The following is a 27,653-nucleotide window of genomic DNA, read 5'->3' on the forward strand; positions in this document are numbered from 1 at the left end:
TAGCCATCCATCAGGTTAGTTCTAGAACACCACAGCTTTCTTTCACATACTCATGGTTTCTGGTGTCAATTAAGATTTGTTTTATTACCTCTATGAAATAATAAGTCATTGTTGCCATGTTAGGATTCCCTTTGTAACTTAAATTTTACTTTGTGAAGCTTCTCTGGGAGGAATTTGGTGTTGTGCTGGCCCCTGAGTTTAAAGAAGGAGACAGAAGTTATCAATAGCCCCAGCAAAGGACATTTCTGCTCCATGACAGGGTACAGATAAAGTGGTATCTCTAATAGCATAAGGTCAACTCCTAACCTGTAAGGATTACTTAGTGGTACCAAAGGAGCTGCAACATTCTTCACTCATTTGAAAGGACTGAATGAGGCTCTACTATGCACCAGAAATAATGTAAGTGCTATGAAAAATACTATGATTACTTAGAGCTCATTGGGAACTAGAATAAGTAAAGAAAAAAAAATCACAGTCAGACAAGAACCACTGATTAGTGCTGCTCTCTGATCAAAGTTTGTCCATTTTTATGACAAAAATTAAAAGAAGGATGTCAATACAGTTGCTATTTTCCATAAAACTAAGTTCAACAATCTTAATGGATTGTCTTGGTGATGATGGTGGTGGTGATGGCGATGGTGATATTAGCGTTTGAACTCAGGGTTTCACACTTGCTAAGCTGGTTTTCTTCCAGTCTTGGTTTTTGCTGGTTGTTTTTCAGACTGGGTTTTGCTTCCTACACAGGCAAATGCCTGTATGATCCACTTGTTAGGCAACTTGGTAGGTAGACTAACAATGACAATGGCTCTTGTAGACACTTTTTAAATGCCTAAACTGGACTCAAATTGTGACCCCAACATTCAAAGGTCTGTAAGTAGATAGGATAACAGGGATGAACCAACTGTGCTTGGCATATTTCTTGTTTCATTCATTTTTTTTTATATTACAAGAGACTGAAAGAGTTCTAAAGTTGGTGTCTGGAGTTTATAGTAGTCATTACAAAATGTTCCTTTAGGCAAAATTGAAAGTTGGCCTGTCTATCTTGCTTTTAAATATCAGTAATTATCAATGCTCAGATTTCCAGTCTGCTTAATTTTTTTTCAGATGAATGTTAGTATTTGAAAATACTAACAATATAAAACTTTAGCAAAAATAAGTGATAACAAAAACACATTTAGATAACCAAGGCTTATAGCAACTATCTAATATGAAATAATCTACTTGACATGCAAAAAGTAACTCCTTTCAACTGAGGCTACTTTGATCAAAATAGTGTAATTAAGGGCTACAGTGTATATAATGAAAAGGGTAGAAAGAAATTAGGGAAACGATCCCATTCATAGTATCATCAAAAATTAAATAGCTGTAAATACATCTAGAAAAGGATGTGAAAGACATCTACAATTAACTGTAAAGCCTTGAAGAAAGAGATTGAAGACCACAAAAGATAGAAAGATTTCCCATGGTGATGGATAAGCAGAATCCATATCATAAAAATCACTACATATCTATAGAAAGCAATCTAAAGATTCGATGCAGTCCTCATCAAGATTCCAATGTTACTCCTCACAAAAATTGAAAATTTGATCCTAAAATTCATATGGAAGTACAAAAGACTCAAAACAACCTAAGCAATCCTGAGCAAAAGGGGCTAAACTAGAGGTATCGTAGACCAGACTTCAAATTATACTAAAGAGCCATAATATCAGAAGAACGTGCTGGCACAAAAACAGACATGAAGACCAATGGAACAAAATAGAAGACCCCAACATAAACACAGATAACAGCCAGTGATCTTTAACAAAAGATACAAAAACATACCTTAAAGAAAACACACTCTTCCGTAAATGGTGCTGTGAAAATTGATTATCCACATGCCAAAACAAACAACAACAACAACAAAAAAAAAACCTCTAATACTCTCACCTTGTACAAAGACTAATGCAAAATGTATCACAGATATTTCTTCCCTAGTATCAAGGTTTGAACTCAGAGCTGGTACTCACTGGCTTGTCTGCTCAGAGGGTATTGTACCGCTTGAGCCACGTATCTAGTCCAGCTTTTTGCTGGTTATTTCAGAGATAGCATATTGGCAGACTTTTCTGCTAAGATTCTCCAGATGTCAGCTTTCTGAATAGCTAGAGATTACAGGCCTGAGCCACAAGCACCTGTCTGTATCAAAGATCTTAAGCGGGGCTGGGAATATGGCCTAGTGGCAAGAGTGCTTGCCTCCTAACACATGAAGCTCTCGGTTCGATTCCCCAGCATCACATATACGGAAAACGGCCAGAAGGGGCGCTGTGGCTCAGGTGGCAGAGTGCTAGCCTTGAGCAAAAAAGAAGCCAGGGACAGTGCTCAGGCCCTGAGTCCAAGGCCCAGGACTGGCCAAAAAAAAAAAAAAGATCTTAAGCAAAGACTTAAGACTTTGAAACTACTACAGAGAAACACAAGGAAAATGATCGAAGATATAACTTTAGGCCAACATTTCTAAAACAGGACTCCAATTGTTCAGTAATTAGGAGCAAGAATTGACAAATGGGCCTGTATCAAACTAAAACAATTCTTCATCATCATCATTCAAACTAAATCATCAGTAGAATGATAGGCGATCCACCAAATAGGAGAAAATCTTTGCCATCTATTCACAAAATCAAAGATTAATATCTAGAATACACAAACACCTCAAAAAGTCAAGCAACTAAAGAATATATAACCTAATTAATAAATAGGCAAATAAGTTAGTTCTCAGAAGTCTATATGAGAAGGTATACAGCATTATTGGCCATAAAGGAAATGCCAATCAAAACTACATTGAGATTCCATTTCATCTTAGTCAGAATGGCTGGAATGAAAACTAACCAAATGCTGACAAGGACACAGGGAAAGGAATTATCTCGTGCCACTTCTATGGAAATCAGTATACATCCAAAAGCTAAATTAGACCTGTTACCACTCTACAATAGCACTCTTTGGCATATATGCAAAAGCATGTAAATCCACACACAAGTCCAATCCCTGTACATTCATGTTTAGTGCAGTACTATGTATAATAATCAAGCTGTGGGATCCGGCCAGGCACCAAAAACTAATGAATACCAAGTGGTATCTATGCTTCATGATATACCATTCAACCATAAAGAAGAACAAAATCTTGTTGTTTTCAGGCAAATTGATGGAACTAGAGATCATCATGGTGAGCAAAATAAGCCAAACTATAAGTCAAATGTCCCATGTTTTCACTCATATGTGGAATCTAAGCCTAAAATGAAGAAGAGGAAGAGGAAGAGGGAGAAGAAGGAGGAGAGGAGGAGGAGGAGGAGGGAGAGGAGGAGGAAGAAGTGGACATGAACATAAAAGGGGACTTCTGGGGTAGGGATGAGCAGGAGGAAGATAAAAAGAAACCATAGGGCCAGATGCCAGTGGCTCACACCTGTAATCCTAACTACTCAGGAGGCTGAGATCTGAGGATCATGGTTCAAAGCTAACAGGTTCAGAAAAGTTGATGAGACTCTTATCTCCAATTAACCCTCAAAAAAAAAAAGTCAGAGTGGAGCTGGGGCTCAAGTAGTAGAGCACCAGCCTTGAGTACAAAAGCTCAGGGACAGTGCCCAGTCCCAGAGTTCAAGCCCCAGGACTGGCGTGGTCACAAGCACACACACACACACACACAAGAGAAGATATAGGAGGGTGAAATACAGAGGCTCTCAGTGTATTACACCCATCTACATGAAGAGAGTACAATGAAGCCCATCATATATGTTTAGAAAATGGGATAAGAAAAGAGGATTCGAGAAATACAATGAAGGGAGGATAAAAGAAAAATTGAATAATTGACTATTTTACAAAGACCCTCTCAGTATAATTAAATTCAGTATAATGACATGAGAAATTAGATTGTCACTTCCATCTTTTTCAAGTAATTACATGTTAGGAGAAACTAAAAAGTGGGAAGCAAATCTCTTTGATTTCTGTAGACAGTATTAAAATGACCACTTTATAAAAGAGGGGAAGGGGATCATAAAAGTACAACATTATTTTATAATTAGTATGAAAGGAAGTAAGGCAACATACAAAGAGACAATGGTATCTCTTGGGAGACTCCTTATGCCATTTTGCATCCTGAGGGCGTCCATCCTTGCCGAGGAAGTGCTGTTTCCCTATCAGTAGCAGTCTCAACAGCTGCTTGCCCTTCAGGGTCTCCATGACCAACAGAGCCCCGAAGAGGTCAGGCAGGAGCATCCGCGAGGAGAAAAGTGATTTAACCTTTGATTGCAAAAGGAAAACTGAACATGCAACAACGTATGGTGACCTCATGGGCCGACTCCAGGTGCCTGAGAGCTTCCAAAGAGGGCAATAGATCCTTCTTTTTGCCTTGAAGAGTTTGCTTATTTATTATGTAAGTAAACATGCAAGAGAATCTAGAAACACAAAGGAACAACAAAAACCCTGACTTAGAAATTTGGCTTAATAAGGGAAGACCAATTGGAAGAAATTCCAAACATGATTAAATGGTTCAAAAAGAAAGAAAAAGAAAATCTAAGAAGCAAACCCAGGTTAAAAATTACTGACCTTGGGGACTGGGAATGTGGGTTAGTGGTAGAGTGCTTGCCTAGCATGCATAAAACCCTGGGTTTGATTCCTAAGTAGGACATAAAGAGAAAAAGAAAAAACGAAAGTGAGAAGTAGCACAGTACACAGTAGCTCAAATGGTAGAGGGCTAGCCTGGAAGGGCCACACCCTGAGTTCAAGCTGCAGGACTAGTCAAAAAAAACAACCTACGGACCTTTACGCATACTTGGGATTGTGGTCTTAAGATTTTGCCTTGGAACCCAGGAAAAGTAAAAATGAAAACACTCTCCTATCACATACATGCCTGCTAAATATATAGAGATGGCAAGGGAATACTTCTTTTATTCCCTAACCTATGTCAAATTACACTGGAAAATATTTATGCTACCTCAAGATATTTAAGGCAAATGATTCTACAATTTTTCTGTTATATTTAATAACTTGAAATTTGTCCTTCCCATTGTAAAAAAAAAAAAAAAGAATGATTATTGTGGGTTTTTTAATGCTTGTGGTAAAAATTTGCCACCATCATTCAAACTCAAGTAAATGTTCTAAAATCTTAAGACAAAACAAAACAAACAAGCTACTCAAACTCATTTCATTTAAATGAAGCTACTCAATTTAAGCTACTCAAACTCATTTAAATGGTTCCACAATGTACTTCTCAAGATTTCACTCAACCTCCAACTTATTTGTATATCTTGACCAAAAATAGTCTAAGTAGGGAATACTCTAAAAGCACAAAAAAACCTAATCAATGTACAATTATATGAATAATTCTTAATAATAAAACAATGACTTGAATCTTAGTTAACTGGTGGGAATAAAAGAATAACCAAAAGGGATTAAAAGGCCATACTGTCCTAGCCATGAAAGAGACTGTGATCTGAAGACCATGGTTCAAAGCAAGCCGAGACAGAGAAATCCTTGAGACTCTTATCTCTCAGCAGCAAAAGGCTGGACCTAGAGGCTTAGTGCAAGGCCTTGAATTCTAGCCCCTTTACCAACACCAATAAGTAAATAAATAAACAAACATGAATACATCAAAAATACGTAGTAAGGCCATGCGCCGGAGGCTCATGTCTGTAATCTTATCTCCAATTAGCCACTCAAAAACTGGAAGTGGAACTGTGGCTCAAAGTGGTGGAGTGCTAATCTTGAGCAAAAAGCCCAGGCCCTGAGTCCAAGCCCCACAACTGACCAAAAAAAAAAAAAAATCTGTAGTAGTAGTAGAAGCAAAACACATCAGTTTTGTGACATACTCTCCAGAGGGAGCATATTCCAATGAGAGAACCACTGGTCTCTAGTATTGCCTGTGACTTACAAAGACATATTCCATATAGATACTATTCCATATTTTGGCTTTATGTGTACATTTTTGTATCTATTTTATTTTTTCTTAATTTAATTGTCAAGGTGATGTACAGAGGGGTTATTGTTGCATACATAAAGTGGTGAGTATATTTCTTGCCAAACATTTTTACCCCTTCTCTCATTTTTCTACTACTATCCCCCCACAATCCCCTTCCAAATTGTAAAGTTCATTTCCAACATACGACCTTGAAATAAAAGCAGATAGCCTGAAATATAAATTTTTTATGATATACTGTTCTACTGGGTAGACAGATGAGAAAATGTGAAGATTTCAGTAGACTTCACTAACTATAAACAAAGTACCTATATAGGAAACTTTTTCCTGCTATAAATTCATACAATCTGATATTGCATTTCCAAGATAAGATGTTTTTCTTTTTTCTTTTTTTGCCTGAACTCAGTCTGGGCACTGTTCCTGAGCTTCTTTTGCTTAAGACTAACACTCTACCACTTGAGCCACAGCACCACTTCTGGCTTTTTCTCTTTTTGTGGTACTGAGAAATCGAACCCAGGGCTTCATGCATGTTAGGCAATCTACCACCAAGCCATATTCCTAGCCCTCCAAGATTAGATTTCTTAAAATCTCTCATCCTTTCAAGTATGAAACAAATATGGTGCCTAAACTTTTGTAAATTTTGTTCTGTCATTTAGTCATTTCATTAAGGTACAAAAGGAGACAAATTTAAATACTTTATTTTGATGTGCAAGTAAAAAGCCCTTGCCACAAATGAATTTCTTCTGGAAAGGCTCAAAATTAATGAGAAATCTTAAAGTTTCCAAGGCTACGTCATCTTTTTATGTTATATGTTCTTTTCTTTTTCCATCATAATACTGGGTTTTTGCCATCAAAAAGTCAAAATCATGGGGCCTTATATATAAACATCTTTATTAATTGTGTCTCATAGACATGGGCAATTTAAAAAGAATGAAAACATTCACCTAGAAAAGTATAGGTGTTGCCACAATGGAATGCCATCAGTGACAACCATTTTGAGTTCTGTATAGTGTGTGTTAGGAGAAACGGACTATGAAAAAGAAAAGGCTGCGGGCATGGCTCGGGAGCACAGCACTTGCCGAGCACTCACAGGCCCTGAGTTTTTAGTTTTCTAATACACTTTTTCCATCTTACAGAACTGTATTTGTTCCCTAAGATACAATGTGCCATAAAAATGGTGTCATTTTCTGCAAATCTGTAATCTCTCCTGGTTGGTCTCCTTTATTAAAAACACTTCAAAAGTTCAGTTTCTCATTACTCTTCAAACAAACAACAAAAAAAAAATGTTCTTTTACTTTAGTTCTTTTTTATCATTGGGGATGCATTCTTCACCCGCTAAGGAACCACAGTTGTAGGGAAAGCTAAAACGACATTCCCGAAACATATAAAGTAGGGTGAGATTTGGCTTCCTCTTTCTTCTGTGCATGCTGTTTAGAAGTCTTAAAGCGCACAGTCCCCCTCTCAGAACTTTGAGCACACAATAGGAGAGTCTTCACCCAGATGAGTGAAGACACAGCTCTTCACCAGCAATTCTTCTCACTCATCTATTCAACAAATATTTATGGAACAACTAAATGAGCAAGACATGGAGCTATCCACTGTGCAAATAATCATGAGCAAGTCTGATGAAATCTCTCTCCCTAAGTAAATAACCTTGTCATTACAATGACCAATCACTCAGCCGACAAAGATTTACTGAACACCTACCAGAAGGCAGAGAACTATTCTTAACTAAAGATAGGGCAGTAAATATTAAAAGCAAAATCTCTGACTCCAGGAAAAATAGATTCTAGTAAAGAAGGTGGCAATGATTAAGATGAAAATATATAATATGTTAGAAGGGCATATATATTAAGGACAAACTATTGCAAGAAATTATGCATGTACCTACATGTGTAACTTGAAGGAAGGCCTCCTCTGTTTAGTTAGTTAAGTAGATAACTGGTGATCAAGTATGCAAAGTGATTATGACTTTTAATAAATGCTGGAAAGGAAATGAATAATATAACGTGAAAATGAGTAACTTGGAGGCCTATATGCAGAGAACCTACACTTATGTCAGATGTAAATGATGAGTTCTGTCAATATGTGACTCTTCCCAAAATACAGAAGGCTCATATTTTCCTAAAGCAAAACCACATATCAACTATTCAGAAATGATACAAAAGATGGCAGATATTGATAGACAAATGGGAACATTTATTGAATACCCATATGCCAAGCAACTGAAATCTAATTTCCATGCTAGTCATATGTTCTTGTTATCTGAAGTTTATAACCAAACTAGGTTGTTATCAAAGGGAAAAGGTATCCCAAAATATGAATAAAATCTACTGACATCAAATTTGACATGAAAGGTAATAGTGAACGGTGAACAGGTATTTTTTATTCTGTCAAAAATATCCTGTTGCACTGTGAAATTATGTACTAAAATATATTCTCATTTACAGAACATATTACCTATTTGAAAAAAAGGATTCAATTGCACACCGAGATAGGTACTAACTGTATAACATACTATGCATTTATGTGATAACTCAAATCTGTGTACACAGTGACAAATTCACATAAAATTAAACAGTTCCCATAAATTAAACCAAGCTATGATGTCTCTAAAATTTAACTGGCTAAAATTTGCCTCTAGATGAACGATCTCTTGATGGTTAATAGTAAATTATATACTAGATATTGTTAACCTAAGTTATTAAGTTCATTTGAAAATAAGGTATGGGATATGATTTAAAGTGGCAGAATGGATCAATAACGAACTAAGCCTGGGAAAGCCCTGCATTAATTGGTGCTTTTTGGAAAGCAGTCAAAGGACTCTCACAGTCCCTACCTTATAGAAGCTCATAAGTTAATTCCTTTTTAAGTTCAAACTCACTCTTACTGCAGTACGCTTTTTGCGGATCTAGTTCTTATTATTCTTTCCAATAAGAAAGAAAATTAATCAAAACTGGGAGAAAAGTGAAGCGATACACTCAACAGAGCTTTACAGGAACACATTTACTCCTCTAACCGGTCAAAGAAATACTCCCTTCACACACTGATACTGCTATTTGACTTAGAATGTATTTTCTTCCGGGAAGCACCCAAAGCTTGCTAACATAGCAGATATTAAGGATAATCTCTTAAGGATCTGGATTGGCACACTGTTTATATTTAATTATTAAGAATTCCTAACTTTTTTTTAGTATAGCAATACATCTCATATAAAAGAAATCACTTACCACAGTGGTTATTTAGAAGGCAGAGATCAGAAAAAATGACTTAGTTCCAGGCCAGCTACTACAAAAAGCCACACCCCTACCCCAATCTGCGAGGCAGGCATAGTAGAATACACTAGTAATCCTAGCTACACCAGAAGCCAGAGGTAGTAGGATCTCCGTCTGATAGTGGCCATGGCTCACGTGATAAAGCTCCTGCCTTGTATGCAAGAAAGTCTACCTAAGGGAGGGGGAGCGGGGACAGGACAGGACAGGACTGAAATCTTACACTCAGATTCGTCTGGAGCAGCTCTCATGATCACCTCCCCCCAAAAGGGACCAGAACAATATGAAGGGTTTGTTTTTAGTAATAAAAGTAAGTGATATCTTTCTGATGAAAACTAAACGTGTGTCTTTGGAGCAAAATATAGCTGCTGTCTTCATTTTAGTAGCATAATAACTATACCTAGAAGAAATAGAACTAGCCGATTTATATCTATATATTTTGACTGTAAAGTGAGCAAAATTGTGTTCCTTTATGCTTAGTTTTTCCAATGTGTAAAATATAAAGGAATTATGAGTTTCAACAATATGGTTGGAAGAATCTCAGGGGAAAAAAAAGATATTATGCAATTTCCAATGACTATGAATCATTTACAGATTACTACATCATAGAACTAAATTACTTTGCATGATGTGCCATACTGTTCTCTTCTTTATTGTTACAGTCACTATACTTTTCTTTCTGTCCTACTAGAATTTAAGAATATTGGGAAAATAAAACTAGACTATATACAAGAATTAATTGTGGAAAATGTTGCTCCAAGTAAGATAAAATAGAAAATTGTTTCAGTATAACTCACATGTACATAGATTGTCCCACTCACTATGACTGCAGTACAAATCAGGCAATATATGTCATAAACCTAGAAGTAAGCCAGCAATAACCACACGATGATCAAACCATAGAACTTCATGCTCTTGCTCAGCTTGCTTGCTGACAGCTTGCAATCCACCACTCCAGTCATGCCTCGAATCTGGCATTTTGCTAGATAGTTGGAGATGGAATCTCAAAGATTTTTTTTGGCCTGGGCTTGCTTGGAACTGCATTCTTCCAGATCTTCTGAGTAGCGAGGGTTACAGATGTGAACGATTGGTGCCCAGTGAGCATTCCTTACAATCATGCTCACATGCTCAACTTGTACCAAAAAACAAAAAAGCAACAAAAAACAACAATATTTTTTTTTTGCCTTTTCAATTTCCTAAGCCCTAAACTTACATTCTTTTTTAATCTGGCAAACCCTTAATGTTTCAAACAATTCTAAATACGACTTTAGAAAACCATTGTAGCTTTGATTATGGAAATCCAATCAGGTAAGCAAGTCGTGCTGCAGTTGGCAATGAAGGAAAAAATAAGCATCCGTTCTAGCACCAGTAGGAAAGAGGAGAGGGCAAGGGGGAGGGGGAAGGGGAGGGGGGAGAGGGAGGAGGAGGAGGGGAAAGAGGTCAGGAAGAAAGGCAGAAGGGAAGGAAGAGCAGCAAGAAAATTTATAGAAAATCTTAAAATGTAAGAATTTTAATAACACATAGGTCTCGAGAAACCATCATTTTGCAGAAGACATCAAAACATGAAAGGATTCAAGATAAAACAAACAGTACAAGAAATGTATCCAATGCCCAACGTATGATACTGTAACCTCTCTGTACGTCAGTTTGATAATAAAAATTTGAGAAGAAAAAAAAAAAACATAAGAAGCTGCATAAGCTTGCAAGATTCTAGTGTCTCTACCAAGCTTCTCAGTGTTAGTTTATATATGTTCCATATGTCTTTAGAACTATAACACATAGAAACATCTCAAAGCAGAATTAATGAAAATACAATTTTGTAATTAGATTATCTCATGTCTAGTCACTCTAAAATGAATGAGAAATTTACCTAAAGTCAGGAATCAAGTAGTTTTTAAACTAATTTATTCAACAAAAAAACACTATCTACAGATCCTACAAATCAGAAAAACATAAATCATCTAATGTGGAAAATTAAAGGTGGATTTAAATCTCAATTTCCAGTAGGCAAAAAAACATACATTAACCATTTCACTTGCCAATAAAGAAATGAGAGCTATAAAGATTATATAGCAAACATTTCTAATATTATCTTATTAAGAATTTCAAGTAATTAAAGTTTAGTTGTCCTTTTTTGGGAGAACAATCTAGAATAAAAGAAACTAACACCATATGGAAATAAGAATAAAAGATTATAAAGAGAAAGGAAAGATGAAAGTTTTATTCATGGCTCACATATTCAGATACTCACATGCCATCTTTAAAAACCTAATGCACAAAACGTACTGTCAAAGCCTACCAAAAGTAATAATAAACTTTTCACCCGGGAGATATTTACAAAATCACTTCCTTTTTACTGTGCCCAGGAGAGTAACTGATACAGTACAATGAGGATATTATTCAAACTTTAAAACTTAATTCTTATTTTTGCTGTGTTTAATTTATTTAGGAAACATTTAAACTTTACATCCGCCAGGAAGTGGAGTTGTGGCTCAAGTGGTAGAACATTAGCCTTGAGCAAAAGAGGTCAGGAACAGCACCTAGGCCCTGAGTTCAAGTCCCAGGACTGACACAGAAACAACAACAAAAAACTGAAGCTTGGGACTTGTATTTTAACCTGAAAATTTGGGGCACACAATTTGGCATTTTTAAAATCTTATTTTAGCTTTATTCCACATACTTAACTTACATACCTACGATGAGTTCCCTTCACTAGACACGGATACAATGAGTTCCCTCCACTAGACACTGAAATCTTTCCATGTGAAACTTAAAAGAATTTTCATATGTGTTCTAATATAGACACTGTGGTGTCTCTAGGCAGAGGTGAAGAATCAGTTGTAATGCTTCCATCCTTTTTCCACAAGTTTTCCTTGTTCACTAAAGGAGTCAGTGTCATGTTGTTCCTGCTTGGTGGTGGTGTTGGAATGTGGATGGCACAACCTGCAGTGACTCTGTCCTAGCTACTATGGATTCGAGCAAAGGAACGTAGCCAGTGAAAAATGCCCTTTACCCTAATTATGAGCGTATCAGAAATGGGGAGTGGGCAAGACTTAAAACCCATCACTTCAAAAGAGAGAACTGGCAACATAAAGATTAAAAAAAAAAAAAAAAAACACCAAACATAAGAACCTATTCAAATTCAACTTGCATCCCTCCCCCAAAACATTGAAACTCATTTAATCTTGCAATGGTCAAATATTTAAAAATAGGTGTGATATGAAATGATAGCATAAAAGGCAGTGTCAAAAAGTCTATTTAAATCAGTCACATCACTGAAAACAATCCGAGCTCAACCATAATTCCATGTACACATCTGTGTCATAAAAGACCACATATCAATGACTAAACGTAAGGATGAAGGCCTCTTACCCCATATTTACATTGGCGGGATGTTGCTCCGTACTGGAAACGGCATTGCTCATCGGCGTCGTACACCTGACCTGGGGCCACAGCTGGATAAAGAAAGTCACGCTTGGGAGGCTCATTATCAAGGCAAGTACCACGGCCTGAACTGTTCAACATAAAGGATCAAAGGAAATTAGGTATTCTGTGGACTACTTCTGTCACAATAATGAAACCATGTCTTGAGATCTTTGTTTTAATAATACGTTGCAAGAAAACAATAGCTTGTATCAATAAGTAATCATGTGGCAAAACAAAGTAGCTTTACTGAAGCTCAAATAAAAGCTCCAGATCATTTGTTTTCCAGTCCCAAGACAACAAACGCATCTCAGACCACAATCTGAAAGAACTCATGTTGGGCTTTCAAACACTGGTTCGCACTAATTTCTAGAGAAATCAAAATGGATCTTCACATTGCTCTAAGCCTCTTGTTTATTTTCATTGAAAATATAGCCACATCTGGTAGTAGAATTAAAAACATGAAATGTGGAACATTTTTGAAAAATAATTGTACTTGTAATCCTTAAACGTCTAATTTATATACCTTCACCTTGGTCAGAACAAAAGGCCTGTGGTAACTCATGTCAGTGAGTACTTGAAGTACTTCACTAATAAATGGACTAAATGACAGGCTAAGATCCAAGATTCTTCTCTCAACTATATTAGGATGCTTAATCTTTCAAAAGATTCCATATTTCATCTAAGGTCATCAGAATTGGAATAGAGAATGTTCTTCTCTCTATAATTTCTGCTTTGCAAATATGCCTGTATTCAAACATAATATTTTAATTCAGTGGAACAAATAACTTATAAAATCACTAAAAGCCAGACAGAAAACCTTAGCTTAAAGAGCTTTAAACTCTGCTAAATATAATTGTTCATTTTTATTTAGTCAGTGTGTATAAAATAGGACAGATGCTTTTTTACTTTCATTTCACGTGTAAGTTAGAATTTTTAAGAATCCCTATGCCAACATTTAAAAATTTTTTCCAACATTCTTGTCCATTGTGCCAGCACTTGTGTTTTTTTTTCCAAAATCTTTTCCATCCACTTTGCCAAAGGAAAATAATTTCACAAGTAAAAGTTCCTCAACTGTTTTTTAGAACAGTAAATTTTTTCATTTATAGATAGGTAAGAAAAAATCATGTATAACAACAGTTTCATATTCACTTATTTCATATTCACAGCATTTATCATATTCTTAAGTATAAACATTTACTTGTTATACAAAAATATTTGTATTGCAGCAAATAATAGCTTTAAAAAATAGAATCATATTATTCCAAAAGTTAGATAGATTAGAAAGACTGAAGAGATGTAATAATGTTTTCTTTATACTATTTTTCTTTTATTTATGCCCCTCTTAACTAATTTTTAAAGAGAATATTCAATAAAATGTTTAGATGGGATACTTAGATATCATGCCCATATAGATGGATTTTACTACTGGCTGTTACAATCATTTCAGTCGTCACCACTCATGATAGCTAACAGAGAACAGCTGTTTACCCAGCTATTCTGTTTTCATGACAGAACACTTATTTCATTTTTATGACAGTTTCAACAGTTGATCTGCCTCATCACTTAAATTATTTATACATGACTTTTAAAAATAACCAGTCATTTTTCTGTAAACGTTCAGCAAATGCAAATCTATTAGTAAATTTAAAATGGTATTTTAAGGTTAATGACAAAGAGGTCATATTTGAGTAACATATGAAGAAAAAAAGATCATTGTAATAATAAGGTGAAATATGTGTGAAATAATTGAATAAATTGTCATCTCCCAAATTTGCCTTCTAAAATATCAGTTTTCTTTCCATAAAACTATAATAATAAAGCTATAAATATGTTTGTGAAAGGAGTCAAATATATAATAATAAGTTTAAATTCCATTATAAATAAATAGAAAGTACTCAGAATGTGTACAAAAGAATCTAAGTTCAGTATCTTATAGGAAATAAATACTTACCAATAGCATAATAAAAAAAGGATAGAATATATTCACATAAGAGTACCAATTCAGAATCTATTACATTTTTAAATATAATAAAATTCAGGGATACAGAAAATGAGACTAAACATTTGGATAAAGAATTATACAGACCCCAAAGGAGAATCCAAAGCAAGATATACTAAGAAAATAATTCTTTCCTGATGGCAAAAATTGGCATAAGTCAGAAGGAAGCAAGAATAATTACTCCAATTAACATTCTTATTTCAATGTATTAATAGTCTTCTAATCATGGCTAATGTTCTTTTAAAAAAAAAATCAGATGATCATTGCAAGAACTTTCAGACTAGAGAGAATGCCATGAATCTGGGCACCTGGGGCCAAATCAATTCTCAGGTTTATCACAAATGTAATTTCATTTCCATAGTTCAAAAGCATCTATTTCTTTTGCATAAATGTGGTAGAAATAGCTAAACAAGTTTTGTTCTTTTTCCTCCAGTAGAGTAATACAGCATATGAAATAAAATATAAAAGCAAACCATATGGTCCTCCTAAAAATGAACCTGTATTTAGGGACATTATCCCATTAAACACCTTTTGAAATATCCTTAGCTATGTTGTACAAATTAGCAAGGCTTTTTAAGTCAAGAATCCTACAAGTAAGGTGTTGGAAATATTTCATGTCTGATTAAAATTATTTCTACACATTTTTTTCCTGGGGGACTTGAACTTGGGGTCTGAGCTCTTTTGTTCAAGGTTAGCACTCTACCACTTTGAGCCACAATGCCACTTCCAGTTTACTGGAGGTTAATTGGAAATAAGAGTCTCATGGCCTTTCCTGCCTTGCTGTCTTTGAACCATCCTCAGATCTCAGCCACCTGAATAGCTAGGAGTACAAGCACAAGCCATCAACACCTGGCTTTCTACACATCCTTAATGTATGTATGGTATAATTTTTCTTAGCAATCATATTCAGAACTATAATGAAATCCCAATTAGTATGTTTGAGGAAAGGAATAATTTTCATATGTTAATGCTTAACTGAGGTTAAACAATAAAAATGCTTTTTTACATATTAAAATTGGTGTATCACTTTCCTAGTACTTTTCCTGTAACTATCAAGTAAGTAAAGTCTATAGATCACAATCATCATTAATTAAATGTTAGAAATACTAATTTGGGAAACTCATGCCTTCAAGTTATCAATCATCATTCTGAGATACACAGATGTAAATACAAAAGATAAAGAACATGGGTCTGAGAGACTGACATGGAACTCTAGAAGGGCTTTTCTCTTTTTATTTTTAAGAAAAAAAAACTGAACTTTAGTCAACATCTACAATGCACCTATAATTATTAAGTTTATAGGCTCTGTTTTTGTCTATGTTTCTGAAATAAGTAAAAAAAAGTATAAGTTTAAGAATATACTTCTTCCTTCACTATGTAATTCACAATAAAGTATATTTACATTTCCAGAAATCTTTGCAGGATGATAGGATAATCACATTTTATGTCTTTTACTTCTAACTTAGAGGTATTTTATTTATATGGTCTAAAAAGTTGAAATTAGGAACATGAGCAAGCTCTTCAACTAAAATTTATGGATCCTTATGTAAAGTAAGTCTTACTGGCTTTCTTTCCAGAATTCTAATCAAGAGTTAAGTTCATTTTTACTAAAACAATCAGACTATAAAGTAGAGAAACAATGTCTTGTCTATATTATAGGGAATCAATCTGACTAGCAATCTTTTCATACAACTGTTCATAGTTTAACAGTCATTATTTCACAGTCCCTTAACAAAAAGCCAACTATCAATGCTCCTTGTCTTTTCTCTACAAGTAATTCAGACATAATACAAACATAAATTAAATAAAATGAATGAAGCTGATATCATCTATAACAAGCCATTGGGCTTGGACCTATGTTCTCGTGTAATAATGCACTTAGGCAAATGTAAACCTAAATGTATTATATTGTATGAACTGTTTTCTTTAACCCTAATAGGAGGCTTCAATTTTGTACTTAAAGTGGCTTCCCCTATCCTCTTCCACATGCAATTATGACTTATCAAATATATATAAATATAATATTATATATACAGTTAGGGCAAGGTTCCCAAAATGTGTCAGTCAGATAAATGGAAAGAAGAAAACCTTGTCAAGCCACACTGCTTGTTGGATACATGTGTTAGAAAGGTCCCATCTACAAACACTGTTTTCAACCTAATGGATTGATGTTGACCTTCAAAGGAATTTCTAGAGAGGACAGTGTGTGTGTTGGTCATTTTGTCCATCCTCTATTATTTCTCTTATAACTCTACTCTTACTTTTCTTCCTAGTTCACATCTAAGCTCTAACATTCAGTTTTCATACTCCCTGGAAATGACTACTCTGTATTTAACTTGGAATTGCAGGAAAGTTTGCTATGGATGTTTTATATTTCAACCGTTTAACAGATTTTAACTTCACGCGAGTTGGTTCACAGAGCCCCCATAATTTTATTTTTAGAAATGTTACGCAATTACTCTGTACTACTGGTAGGTGGTGGGGAATGTCTGAACACCTGGTCTAAGTTACTGCTAACTGCCTTCTACTGCCTGGTAAATTCGCCCATCGTCATCAGTGAATGTGAGCCATAATACCAGGTTCAGCTTTCTCTACTTTCTAAGTGAATAAATGAATAAATAAATAAGTCCCGCAGGCAGATAGGAAGGACACTACCTGCAAAGCCGTCGTCGGAAAACATCACAAGCTGGAATAACACGTCCATTTTAACGGAAATGGGTTCTTTATTATTTAATCAGGACGGCTTCTGGGCGATTCATGAACCACTTATTGAATCACCGAGTATAAGAAATCTGAAAAAAAATATTGGGAGTTGGTAAACACCATCTCCTGATCGATCAGTAGCACCTAGTGTTTCAGAATGACATGAGAGACTTTGTATTTTACTGGCATTTAAAGGCCATGGACATTTTTTTTCAGTTGAACATAGGAGTGAATCTTTATAAATCATAGAAAGCTCATTGTTAAAATCCACCGTCGTCTTTGGCCTATACAAGTCACTAAGTAGAGAAAGGTATGCATTTTGTTGGCTAGGCTGCAGTTCCTGAACAATTCATCTTTCAAGATTTCTTTTTCTTGAGCAGATAAGCTAAAATAGTACTATGAACCTTTTTGTTCCAACTACAAAATATAAATGGAACTTTAATCCTTGATCAGAATCTCACTGGCTTTTCAAAAAAATCACCTCTAACTGTTAAAGCAATTAAGTGCATTGCATCGATAAAGGGGAAAAATGAATTGAGAAACTTAGTATTGTCTTTGTGCTCCAGTGAGCTGACCTTTCTCAAGGGCCTTGTGTTTGAATATTTTCATGGTTTAGACAGATTATAATCATATTTGTTTAGCAAATTACTAAAGAAGGGAGGAATACCAGTTTTTTCCCCATGAGTCTCTATCCATTTTCTTTCATACGCATTGTTTTATTCATGGCTTCATTTTTGTATGCATTCCCATGAGGAATTCCATGAGATACAGTGTGAATAAACCCATTAGAACCCCATCAATGCTAATCATGATTACATATACAAAATGTAGAATAGCAATAAGGATTAAATAATGCTGTTTGCATTAATTTGGCTCAATGAAGCACCTCATTGCAACTAGTAATAATTTATATATATTTTTTAAAACAGAGGTGATTTCTTAACTGTACTTTACCAAAAATTCAGAGATTCCTTTTTGTAGTGTCTTAGCACCTACAATATGGTTTCAACTATAGAAGACCTAGCAAAAAAATCAAAATTGGTTCATGTACAGATGTATGTATGCATGTATATACTGTGTGTGTGTCTGTGTATGTGTGTGTGTCTGTGTGTGTGTCTGTGTGTTTGTGCCAGGACTGAGGCTTGAACTCAGGGCCTAAGTGCTGTCCCTGAGCTTTTCTGTTCAAGGCTAGCACTCTAACATTCAAACCACAGCTCCACCTTTTTGGTGGTTGTTTGGAGATAACAGTCTCAAGGATTTTCTTGCCCCAGCTGGCTTCAACTTTCGATCCTCACACCTCAGCCTCCTAGTAGCTAGAATTTCAGGTGTGAGCACCATCACTCGGCCATCTATGTACATTTAATATAAAAATAATATGTACAACATGCTAATGTTTACAGCATGAGAGTATTAGACTCTGGCCTTGTACTTAGTATACGGGGATGGTGCTAATGAGCAATACACACCTGTGAGACAGAAACAGGACACAAGAGAAAAGGAAATTGTACTTTAATAAGCAAGAGAACGGTTGCCATTGACAGTACATACATAGGAAACCTGAGCATAATATAATTCATCTTTCTGATGATAGAGATTAAAAACTACCATAAAAATGTGAGTCAACTCAATAGAGAAATTTCAGGTGTTGTTTGATATCTGTGGATACAGGATCAATAATATTTAAAATTTAGGAAAATTATTTCATTTAAACCATCTTATAAAATGACAATACTCATGCTTTATATTACCGACTACCAAAAGATATTGACAAAATTCTCACAAAGGACTATTTTTCATTGTAGTCCATCCAATTTAGCACTAGAAATAGTGTTATAATTTTCTGTCATTAATATTAAAAGTTGTGGTTCTATGATATTCAGAAGTATACTCTGAAATGAATTTCCAAATCTTTCAACTCTATTATTGCAAGAGACTATTTAAAATTTATATTTTTAATTTGAGTAAAATTCTGTGCTAAGTTAATTTCAAATCTGCTGATTGAGACCTTTTGAAATTCTGATTATAAGTTTTCAGAATATATGATCTGGCTATTCATACATAAGAAGGAAAATTTTAGTGAATAATATTATCATGTACAAGCCACCTAAAGTTTCAAGTTTTCTTTCTTTTTTTTTTTTTTTCTTGCCAGTCTTGGGCCTTGAACTCAGGGCCTGAGCACTGCCCCTGGCCTCTTTTTGCTCAAGGCTAGTACTCTGCCACTTGAGCCACAGTGCCATTTCCGGCTTTTTCTATATATGTAGTGCTGAGGAATCGAACCAAGGCCTTCAGGTAAACTAGGCGAGCACTCTACCACTAGGCCATATCCCCAGACCTCCCTGTGTTTTGTATGCTTCATTTTTTTTCAGGAATATTTAACTTTTCTTATCTAAGAAAAAATAACACAAAGCAGTGCAAAGAAATAATGAAATGATAAAGCAAGGAAACCTTGAACTTACATTAAATAGTCATGACTAGCATCTTAAGGAATGCCTATAGAGTGTGTTACATAAACATATTACAGCAGTATACATAATTATATACATAACATAAAATGATGTAAGCATTATTTTAAGTTTACTTAAAACCCTAGGATACTAAGGATTAAAAAGGTTGAATAATATGCCCAAGCTCACACAATTAGTAAGACCAAAGTCTGTCAGTTTCTAAAGTCCAATTCAGAAGTTCTATGTAGATAGATGTGCAAGAATATCATTTTTCCTAAACAGAGCAATATCTGTGCTCATTACAGTCATGCCTGCTCTCATTTATATCTCATCATCACATTTAACCAAGTTTTTGAAATATACATCGGAGAACTAGGAAAGGAGTTCCCAAACTTTCGTTTTCTCCTCAAAGAGTCATTTGGCTTTGCTGTTGTTGTTTGTTACTATTAGATACTTTGGCATCTTACAGAACCCAGTTTTTAACCAACATGATTAAATGTACCATCAAATTTAAAGCATTTGAGTTAAAGTTTGGCTTATTTGCTATTTAATTATGTTTCTGTGTAATTTGTTTTCTGAAATTGCTTCCCATTTATTGAAAAATCCTCATTATTCATATCATCAATCCTGCATACATGTTTCCTCCACTTCCTCTTGTTTATTCAATAAGTTATCTGAGTACGAACTAAAATAATTTTCCATAATGATATGCTAAAGCATGTTGGGATCAGCCTGAAATATAACTGGGCTCTATAAAAGTTAATCATTATGCAAAGTTGAAGCACTATATATTATGCTTCTACCAGTGGCTTACTTCTAGAGCAATTTATCATCACTCTCCAGAGATTACTTACTCTAGAAAGCTGGTTATATAGTCTCGACTGCAGGCAGACCAGGAAAAAGGATTGGTATTTGCAGTAATGTGAGCTGCCATAAGTTTTGCTGCTTCATGACCTTTGGTCCCACAAGAATTTCCAATTCCATCATGGTTCATACCAAAACTGTTTTAATGAGGAAGAAACATGAGAAACAAAAAACAAAAAAATAAGAAAAATAAAACAAACAACCCCCACATAACTTTTATTTCCTTATTTGGCTGTTTATTGCTGTTATGGCTAGCATCAAAACAGACCAAACCCTCTAAAGAACTTTAAAATTGTCATAATAATTGCAAAAAATTCAATGCTACATATCTGATTCTCTTCACATTTATTACATCACATATACCCCATGTTATCTCAGTTTATCTTACATTGAGCAGAAAAGATAATATATTACAAACTCTCACTTCATAGTTGAGAAAATAGATTTAGAAGACAAATGAAATATTAATAATTAGACAATAAGCAGGGTGCCAATGGCTCACCTGTAATCCTAACTACTTAGGAGGCTGAGGTCTGAGGATAGCTGTTCAAAGCCAGCCCCAGTAGAGAAGTTCCCATGAGACTCTTATCTCCAATTAACCACCAGAAAAATGAAAATGGCACTGTGGCTCAAGTGGTAGAGGGCTAGCCTTGAGCAAGAATAGCTCAGGGACAGTACCCAGGCCTTCTGAATTCAAGGCACATGACCAACAAAAAATTATTATTATTAATATTATACAGTAAGTGTTGAAACTGTTAGTAGAACCCACCATTAAATAATCTGTTCATTCTGTCTCACTGTTTCAAACCAAAAAGGAATCCAACAAAAGTCTATGATTCAATGAATTCTAAAATGTAGGCCAAACACAATAATCCTTTATCTTAACATTAATAGAAGAAAAATAAATGCCTACATAATTTATGTCTGTGTCTGTATCCAAAACACCCTTTGAAAAACTTGACAAATTTAAGGGTTGTGGTTTTGCTTTGCTTTCAAAGCTTCCCTTTTCTTTCTTTCCTATTTACTATAGCCATTCTTAGTGCTTTGTATAATCTCAAAACACATTTCCATAATTAAAAGAACTCTGAGATGCATGTGCTCACTGTATATTAAATATTCTGTAATCTTTTTCATGAGTGGCCAGAAGATTCAGTTGAATATTACTTTAAAAAAAACATGTTTTCATTTTAATAGTCTAGCAATGTACCTTGACATGTATTCAAGGTAACTGGACTATAAAACAGATCAAGGTAACTGTTATATGAAATCTGGAAAGGTAGTGGAGAACAAATACCTAAAATAGGTAATGAAAGTAAATATTCATATTTGCCCATGTGACAATGTAGGGACATATGATATTGGCACTGGATTAACAAGCAAGGCTAGATTTGGGACATGATTGGGAAAGCCTTCATGAGTATATTATGAAAGAGAACTAAAAAGACATATAATATGTCCACATATACAGGAGAAAATGGAGGAGCTAGTAATTAGGTGGCAGAAATAAAATTAACACATAGAAGACATTCATAAGAGCATTCATAGCCCTGAAGTAAAATATCAAATCACCTCCCAAGAATACTAATATTTAGTGTTGTCATTTGACATCAGCCCACTGGAGTTCACCTCTTTGAATCATCTGTAAAGGAAGTCTCACATAAGTTGACTCTGACATATCTGTCAAAACAATCAACTACAGATTTACATCGTGAGCTTAATAGTGTCAATGTACATTTCAAGAAAAATCGGAAGGCCTTATTTCTCTCAAAAACTGATGCTGTTTTATTAATACTATTGCAATTGTTTTCAAGTGATGATATTTGAAGAATATTTCATTTTAACAACATTCTTATAAATATCCCTATGTTATGCAAAGACAGGTAGCAGCAAGATTTTAAGAGAATCAATTTGAAGATCCTTCTTTATATGTGCTTTCTAATAGACCTCAAGCTTCTGCTTTTTATTTATTAGCATCTATTAGTTGTCCAATTGAGTTTCTTTGCAATACTTTGCAATTCAAGGTACAATAATGTACCTTGATCATATTTACCCATTCATTGTTAACCTTTATCTTTATACTCAAGCTTCTACTTTCAAAATTCTATTTCTCTCATCTAACAAAAAAGGCATATCTTTCATAACCGTAATTTGAGAACAGTGCATTACTTTGGAGTATGAAAACATGGTGCCAAGAAAAGAGCAAACTGAAAACATCTAGTGTCAATGTTAGGAAAGAAAATGACTTCAGTCATTTAGGGACTGTGCTGTGTCCATAATTCACTGTCATCGAGTTTGAAAGAACTTCTCAAATTAATAGCTAACAGATTGGCAAAGTATTTTTGGTGATTGATCACTACTATTCTGTTTGGAAAAATAATTTAAAAGTTTATAGAACTAAGTGATAATTCCATAAAAATACTTTCTATCACTATTTGTGTATGTAACCAAGTTTTCTCAACATTTATATCTCTAGAAAAAAAGACATATATAAAATATGAAACAATATATAAAATATAAAAGTGGATGCAATAATTTAAAATCTAGCAATACTGACATAAGTTCAGTAATTGGAAATTACATCTAATTAATGTATACCTTTTAATAAAAACTTTGTTTTTATACTTAATTATTTATAAATTATGTAGTGCATGTTCTTTTGAGCAATCACCAGTAATTATTGTAGTGTTATGAACATTCAATGAAAAGAAAAAATACCTGATCATCATAAGAAAATTTGAATGTAATTTGAATTTATATATGTTTTATTTTAGGTATGTGTAACTTAAAAATAATTGAATATATTAGAATCTATTGATTAGGCTAAACTACGCATTGAATATAGTAGGATATATTAAAATATATGTTAAAATTCTTGAAGGGCATCAGCATATTGCGTTAAAAGAAGAAAACAATGATGTAATTGGGAAAAAAAAGAACAGGTTTCATTATGATGCCCAGGCTGGCCTTAAACACGTAGGTCAAGTGATTCTTTGTTGAGATTTTTGAGCCCTTCCACTGTGTACAATTATGTAAAAGTCTGGCTACAAGAAACGTGTGTGTGTGTGTGTGAATTTTTAAATTTATTTATTTGCTTTTAGTATCTCTAAGCAGTTGTACAAAGGAGTTGCCATTTAACCAAGCAGTGTATGAACGCAATATGTCTCGATCAACGTGACTGGTTTCAGTGTCTTCAGTAATCTTACTCACCCTCCCCTCCCCACACGCTTCTTTGTTTCGTAGGATATACATTGGATTCTTGACCGCATTGTTTCCTTCCGGGATCATTGTTATAGCTTGTTTTACGTATTTTTTCATGTGTAATGATAGTTACCTAGTCATTATGGTATCTAAAATGATAGTATTTTAAAAGGAACTATGCCTTTTTATTTTTAAATACAAATATTTGCAATACTTTAGAAATTGTATCCTGACTTAGAGATAAAAGAAAAAATAGAAATTTACTGAAAAAAATATATATATAATAGAATTTAGGTTTTTAAAAATAATTCCTTCAGAAACATACAATCAAAAAGATTTTTAAGGCTGGGGATATAGCCTAGTGGCAAGAGTGCCTGCCTCGGATACACGAGGCCCTAGGTTCGATTCCCCAGCACCACATATACAGAAAATGGCCAGAAGTGGCGCTGTGGCTCAAGTGGCAGAGTGCTAGCCTTGAGCGGGAAGAAGCCAGGGACAGTGCTCAGGCCCTGAGTCCAAGGCCCAGGACTGGCCAAAAAAAAAAAAAAAGATTTTTAAAGGAATGAATTTGGGGAACTGAGTACCATATCTTTACAGTTTAGGTGTCAGATGCAGATAGTTGTTTTAAGAATTCAGGGCCCAAATGGTTCTTTTCTTTGTTGCTGCTTTTGTTTTCTTTTCCTTTTGTCTTGTTTTTTCATTTAGCTCTCTTTGGGAGGGAAAGAGGGGGGCACAAAAACGGAGGGACAAAGGATAAACAAATGCAGCAATGATACTCACTAGACATTATTGAAAATGAACTACATAACTTGTGGGTGGGGATGGGGGAAAAACTAGGGAAATTTATTCTTTATCTGACTTATAGTACTGTAACTTCTCTGTACATCATCTTTATAATAGCAATAAAAGTGCATTGAAATTCAGGTTTCAGTCATCTAAGAGAATGTATAATCATGTAGCGTGTGTTTCAATTATGGGAAATCCCTAGAATGATCTGCCACTGTTCATGGATGATGCAAAGTGAAATGGACATTTACATGAACTATTCCTGAAGTTGCCTTGAAAAGATCCATCGCCCAGGCTGATCAGGATAAAGTATACATACATTTCTCTTTTAAAAATAGGTTTCCTCCTGAGAAAACTGCCAGCAGACAATTTGGCAAAAGAAGTCAAACTTATTAGGTGATCAGAGAAAACGAAACAAGATGTCCCTTCAAAACTATTCCATGAGCTAAAGTTAAAGTGCTAGCTAGGATTAAGTGTTGACATCGGTGTAGAGGGACAGTTGTATTGTGGTCAAATCATCTGCCTAGAGAGCAATTCAAAGCAGTACTCAGTCACATTAAACAAGAAGATACGTTATGACCTCGCAATCCTTATTCCTGAGCACAGATCTCAGAAATATTCTCAGAAGGAATATAAAGAATGCTTACTGCAAAATTATTCATGACAGTCAGGAATTGTAAATCACGCTGGCATCTGTCACTACAAAATGGATATTAAGTGAACAATAAATTATTTTCATTTGGTGGTTTTGCTTTCCTTTTTTTTTTAAGTGGGGGGAGTGTTGAACTCAGGGCCTGTGCACTAACCTTGGCTTTTCTGCTCAAGGAGAAGGCACCATCTACCACTTGATGCACAGTTCAATTTCTGGCTTTTGGTAGCTAATTGAAAATAAGAGTCTCACAGACTCTCCAGCCTGGGCTGGCTTCCAGTCAAGATCCTCAGATCCCAACCTCCTGTGTAACTAGGATTACAGGCATGAGCCCACTGGTGCCTGGCATGAACAATAAATTGTTAGTGTCAAAAAAAAAAGTTGTGGGCTGGGAATATGGCTTAGCGGAGAGGGCTGGCCTTGCATTAATGAAGAAGCCCTGGGTTCGATTCCTCAGCAGCACATGAGCAGAAAAAGCCAGAAGTGGTGCTGTGGCTCAAATGGTAGCTTGTTAGTCTTGAACAAAAAGAAGCCAGGGACAGTGCCCAGGCCCTGAGTTCAAGTCCCACAACTGGCAAAAAAAAAAAAAGTTGTGTGTGAGTAACAGACTCCTGTTGATTAGCTGCAAACTATGAGATGCAGAATTTGAGATATATCCTCTCTCTCTCTCTCTCTCACACACACACACACACACACACACACACATACTTCCCTTGAAGATGATTAATATAACAAAAATGTAAAATATCATATGATACATCAAAAAGGGAGAGAGAGTTTGACCAAAATAAAGGGTATCATCTTTCAGTGTTAAAGCAGAAACTATCTAGACTGAGATAACCTGTGTAATAAAAATAATTGAATTCAGCTTCTATAACTCAAAGAAAGTCTATCTACCAATCTATTGACATACATGCTTTTCTCAAATACTTTATCTATAAATTAGATCATTTTCTTGCAAATGGCATTTTTCCTTTAAAGTCATATTTACTATATATATGGTTGAATGTATGTGATAAACCTGCCAGTATAATGTCAGTTTTATCATATACGTACATATTTAAGATATGTAAGTTAGCTAATTTTTTATTGTATTTTGTGTCCTTTCTAATACATTTTCTGGCCAATTAACATTGTGGAAGTAATACAAAGAAATAATTTGCTATTAACTTGCGGATATAATTTTTATTAGATGTTTTGGGGAGATTTATAAGAATGAAAAGAATAAATATAACCTACGGAGTATACACTTAATATGCATTTAGTCTTTAGAACCTTCATAAAATCTTAACAGATGTTTTCAAGTCAAGCAAAATATCTGTACAATTAGAAATCTTAAAATACCTAGTTTTCACATGTTAAGCAAGCTTAATTTTAAAACCGAAGACAGTGGTCTCACTAATACATCAACAGCATAGTTTTCTTTTGATGGTAATGGTGCTTGAAACTGTCAAAAACTTTATTTTACAATCACTAGTACAAAGAGCATGTACTTTTAAACAGTCACTAAAGGGGAAAAAATCAGTAGATGTGAACATTAAGTTCTTCAAATTTTTTACTATGATAAAAAAATTAGGAAGACTTTTTAAATGATGAGATATTTGTAGTCTAAATTGTAACTACAGGATGTCAATATTAAGCATTCTAATTGAGGTAGAAAGGTACAAGGGAATAAAGAGACATCTTTCATTAGAGTTCTTTGTCATGGGTGGACCTGTTCTTATTCATAACTGATCTTGGCTATAAATCACTTGTTATAATAGAGCAAAGATGGAATTTAAAGTATATACTCAAAGCCTTCTGTGTCCACATCTGGTAAATATTTTTAAATTTAGTAGTTACCCAATAAGATAATTATTACAATTTGCTCATGTGTTTTTTAAAACAGGGGTTGGGGTTTAATTTTCCTTTTATGCTTTATATTTAATTTACTTAAACAAGTGAACTCAAAATACAGAACTTATGTAGGAAGATATTTAATGAGGGTGGTTTCTAGCCGACTCTAGTAATAAGACTCCATGTATATATACAAAACAATGTTCCCATTTCTATAAGCAGTTCTGAGTTAAAAGTTAGGTTTCCAAAACCCAATGAAATCACTTTAATATATCTGTATTTCTTCTACTATTATTTTACATATTATTCCTTTCATTAAACTCTAAAGATGCCAAAAACCATGTAAAACTATCTACTAAAGATACACTAAGAGTATCTGGACACAAGACACCCCACAAGAAGAATCAATGAGGTGGTTGTGTGAATCAAAATTCTCAACTGAAGGACATAGAGATAAAAAGACTATAAAATGTGTACACACACACACACACGTGTGCACATACTCTCTCTCTCTCACACACACACATCTATGAACTCT

At 34.7% G+C, this 27,653-nt stretch overlaps 1 protein-coding gene across 3 annotated transcripts in view; it reads right to left on the reverse strand.

Annotated features, from left to right (window-relative positions):
• The window catches only part of Adamts6 (ADAM metallopeptidase with thrombospondin type 1 motif 6), a 217,360-nt gene that overhangs the window by 103,756 nt on the left and 85,951 nt on the right, over positions 1-27,653 (reverse strand). For all 3 annotated transcript variants that reach the window (XR_007214095.1, XM_048368168.1, XM_048368166.1), the window contains 2 exons: positions 20,637-20,783; positions 12,583-12,724 (listed from right to left, as the gene is read on the reverse strand). Coding sequence is in view for 2 of the 3 variants with exons in the window: in XM_048368168.1 (XP_048224125.1) it covers positions 12,583-12,724; positions 20,637-20,783 (289 nt within the window). In the remaining variant the exon portion in view is untranslated. The remainder of the gene's footprint in view (positions 1-12,582; positions 12,725-20,636; positions 20,784-27,653) is intronic.

The sequence above is a fragment of the Perognathus longimembris genome, chromosome 19 (genome assembly GCF_023159225.1).
Source record: "Perognathus longimembris pacificus isolate PPM17 chromosome 19, ASM2315922v1, whole genome shotgun sequence".
Lineage (NCBI taxonomy): Eukaryota > Metazoa > Chordata > Mammalia > Rodentia > Heteromyidae > Perognathus > Perognathus longimembris.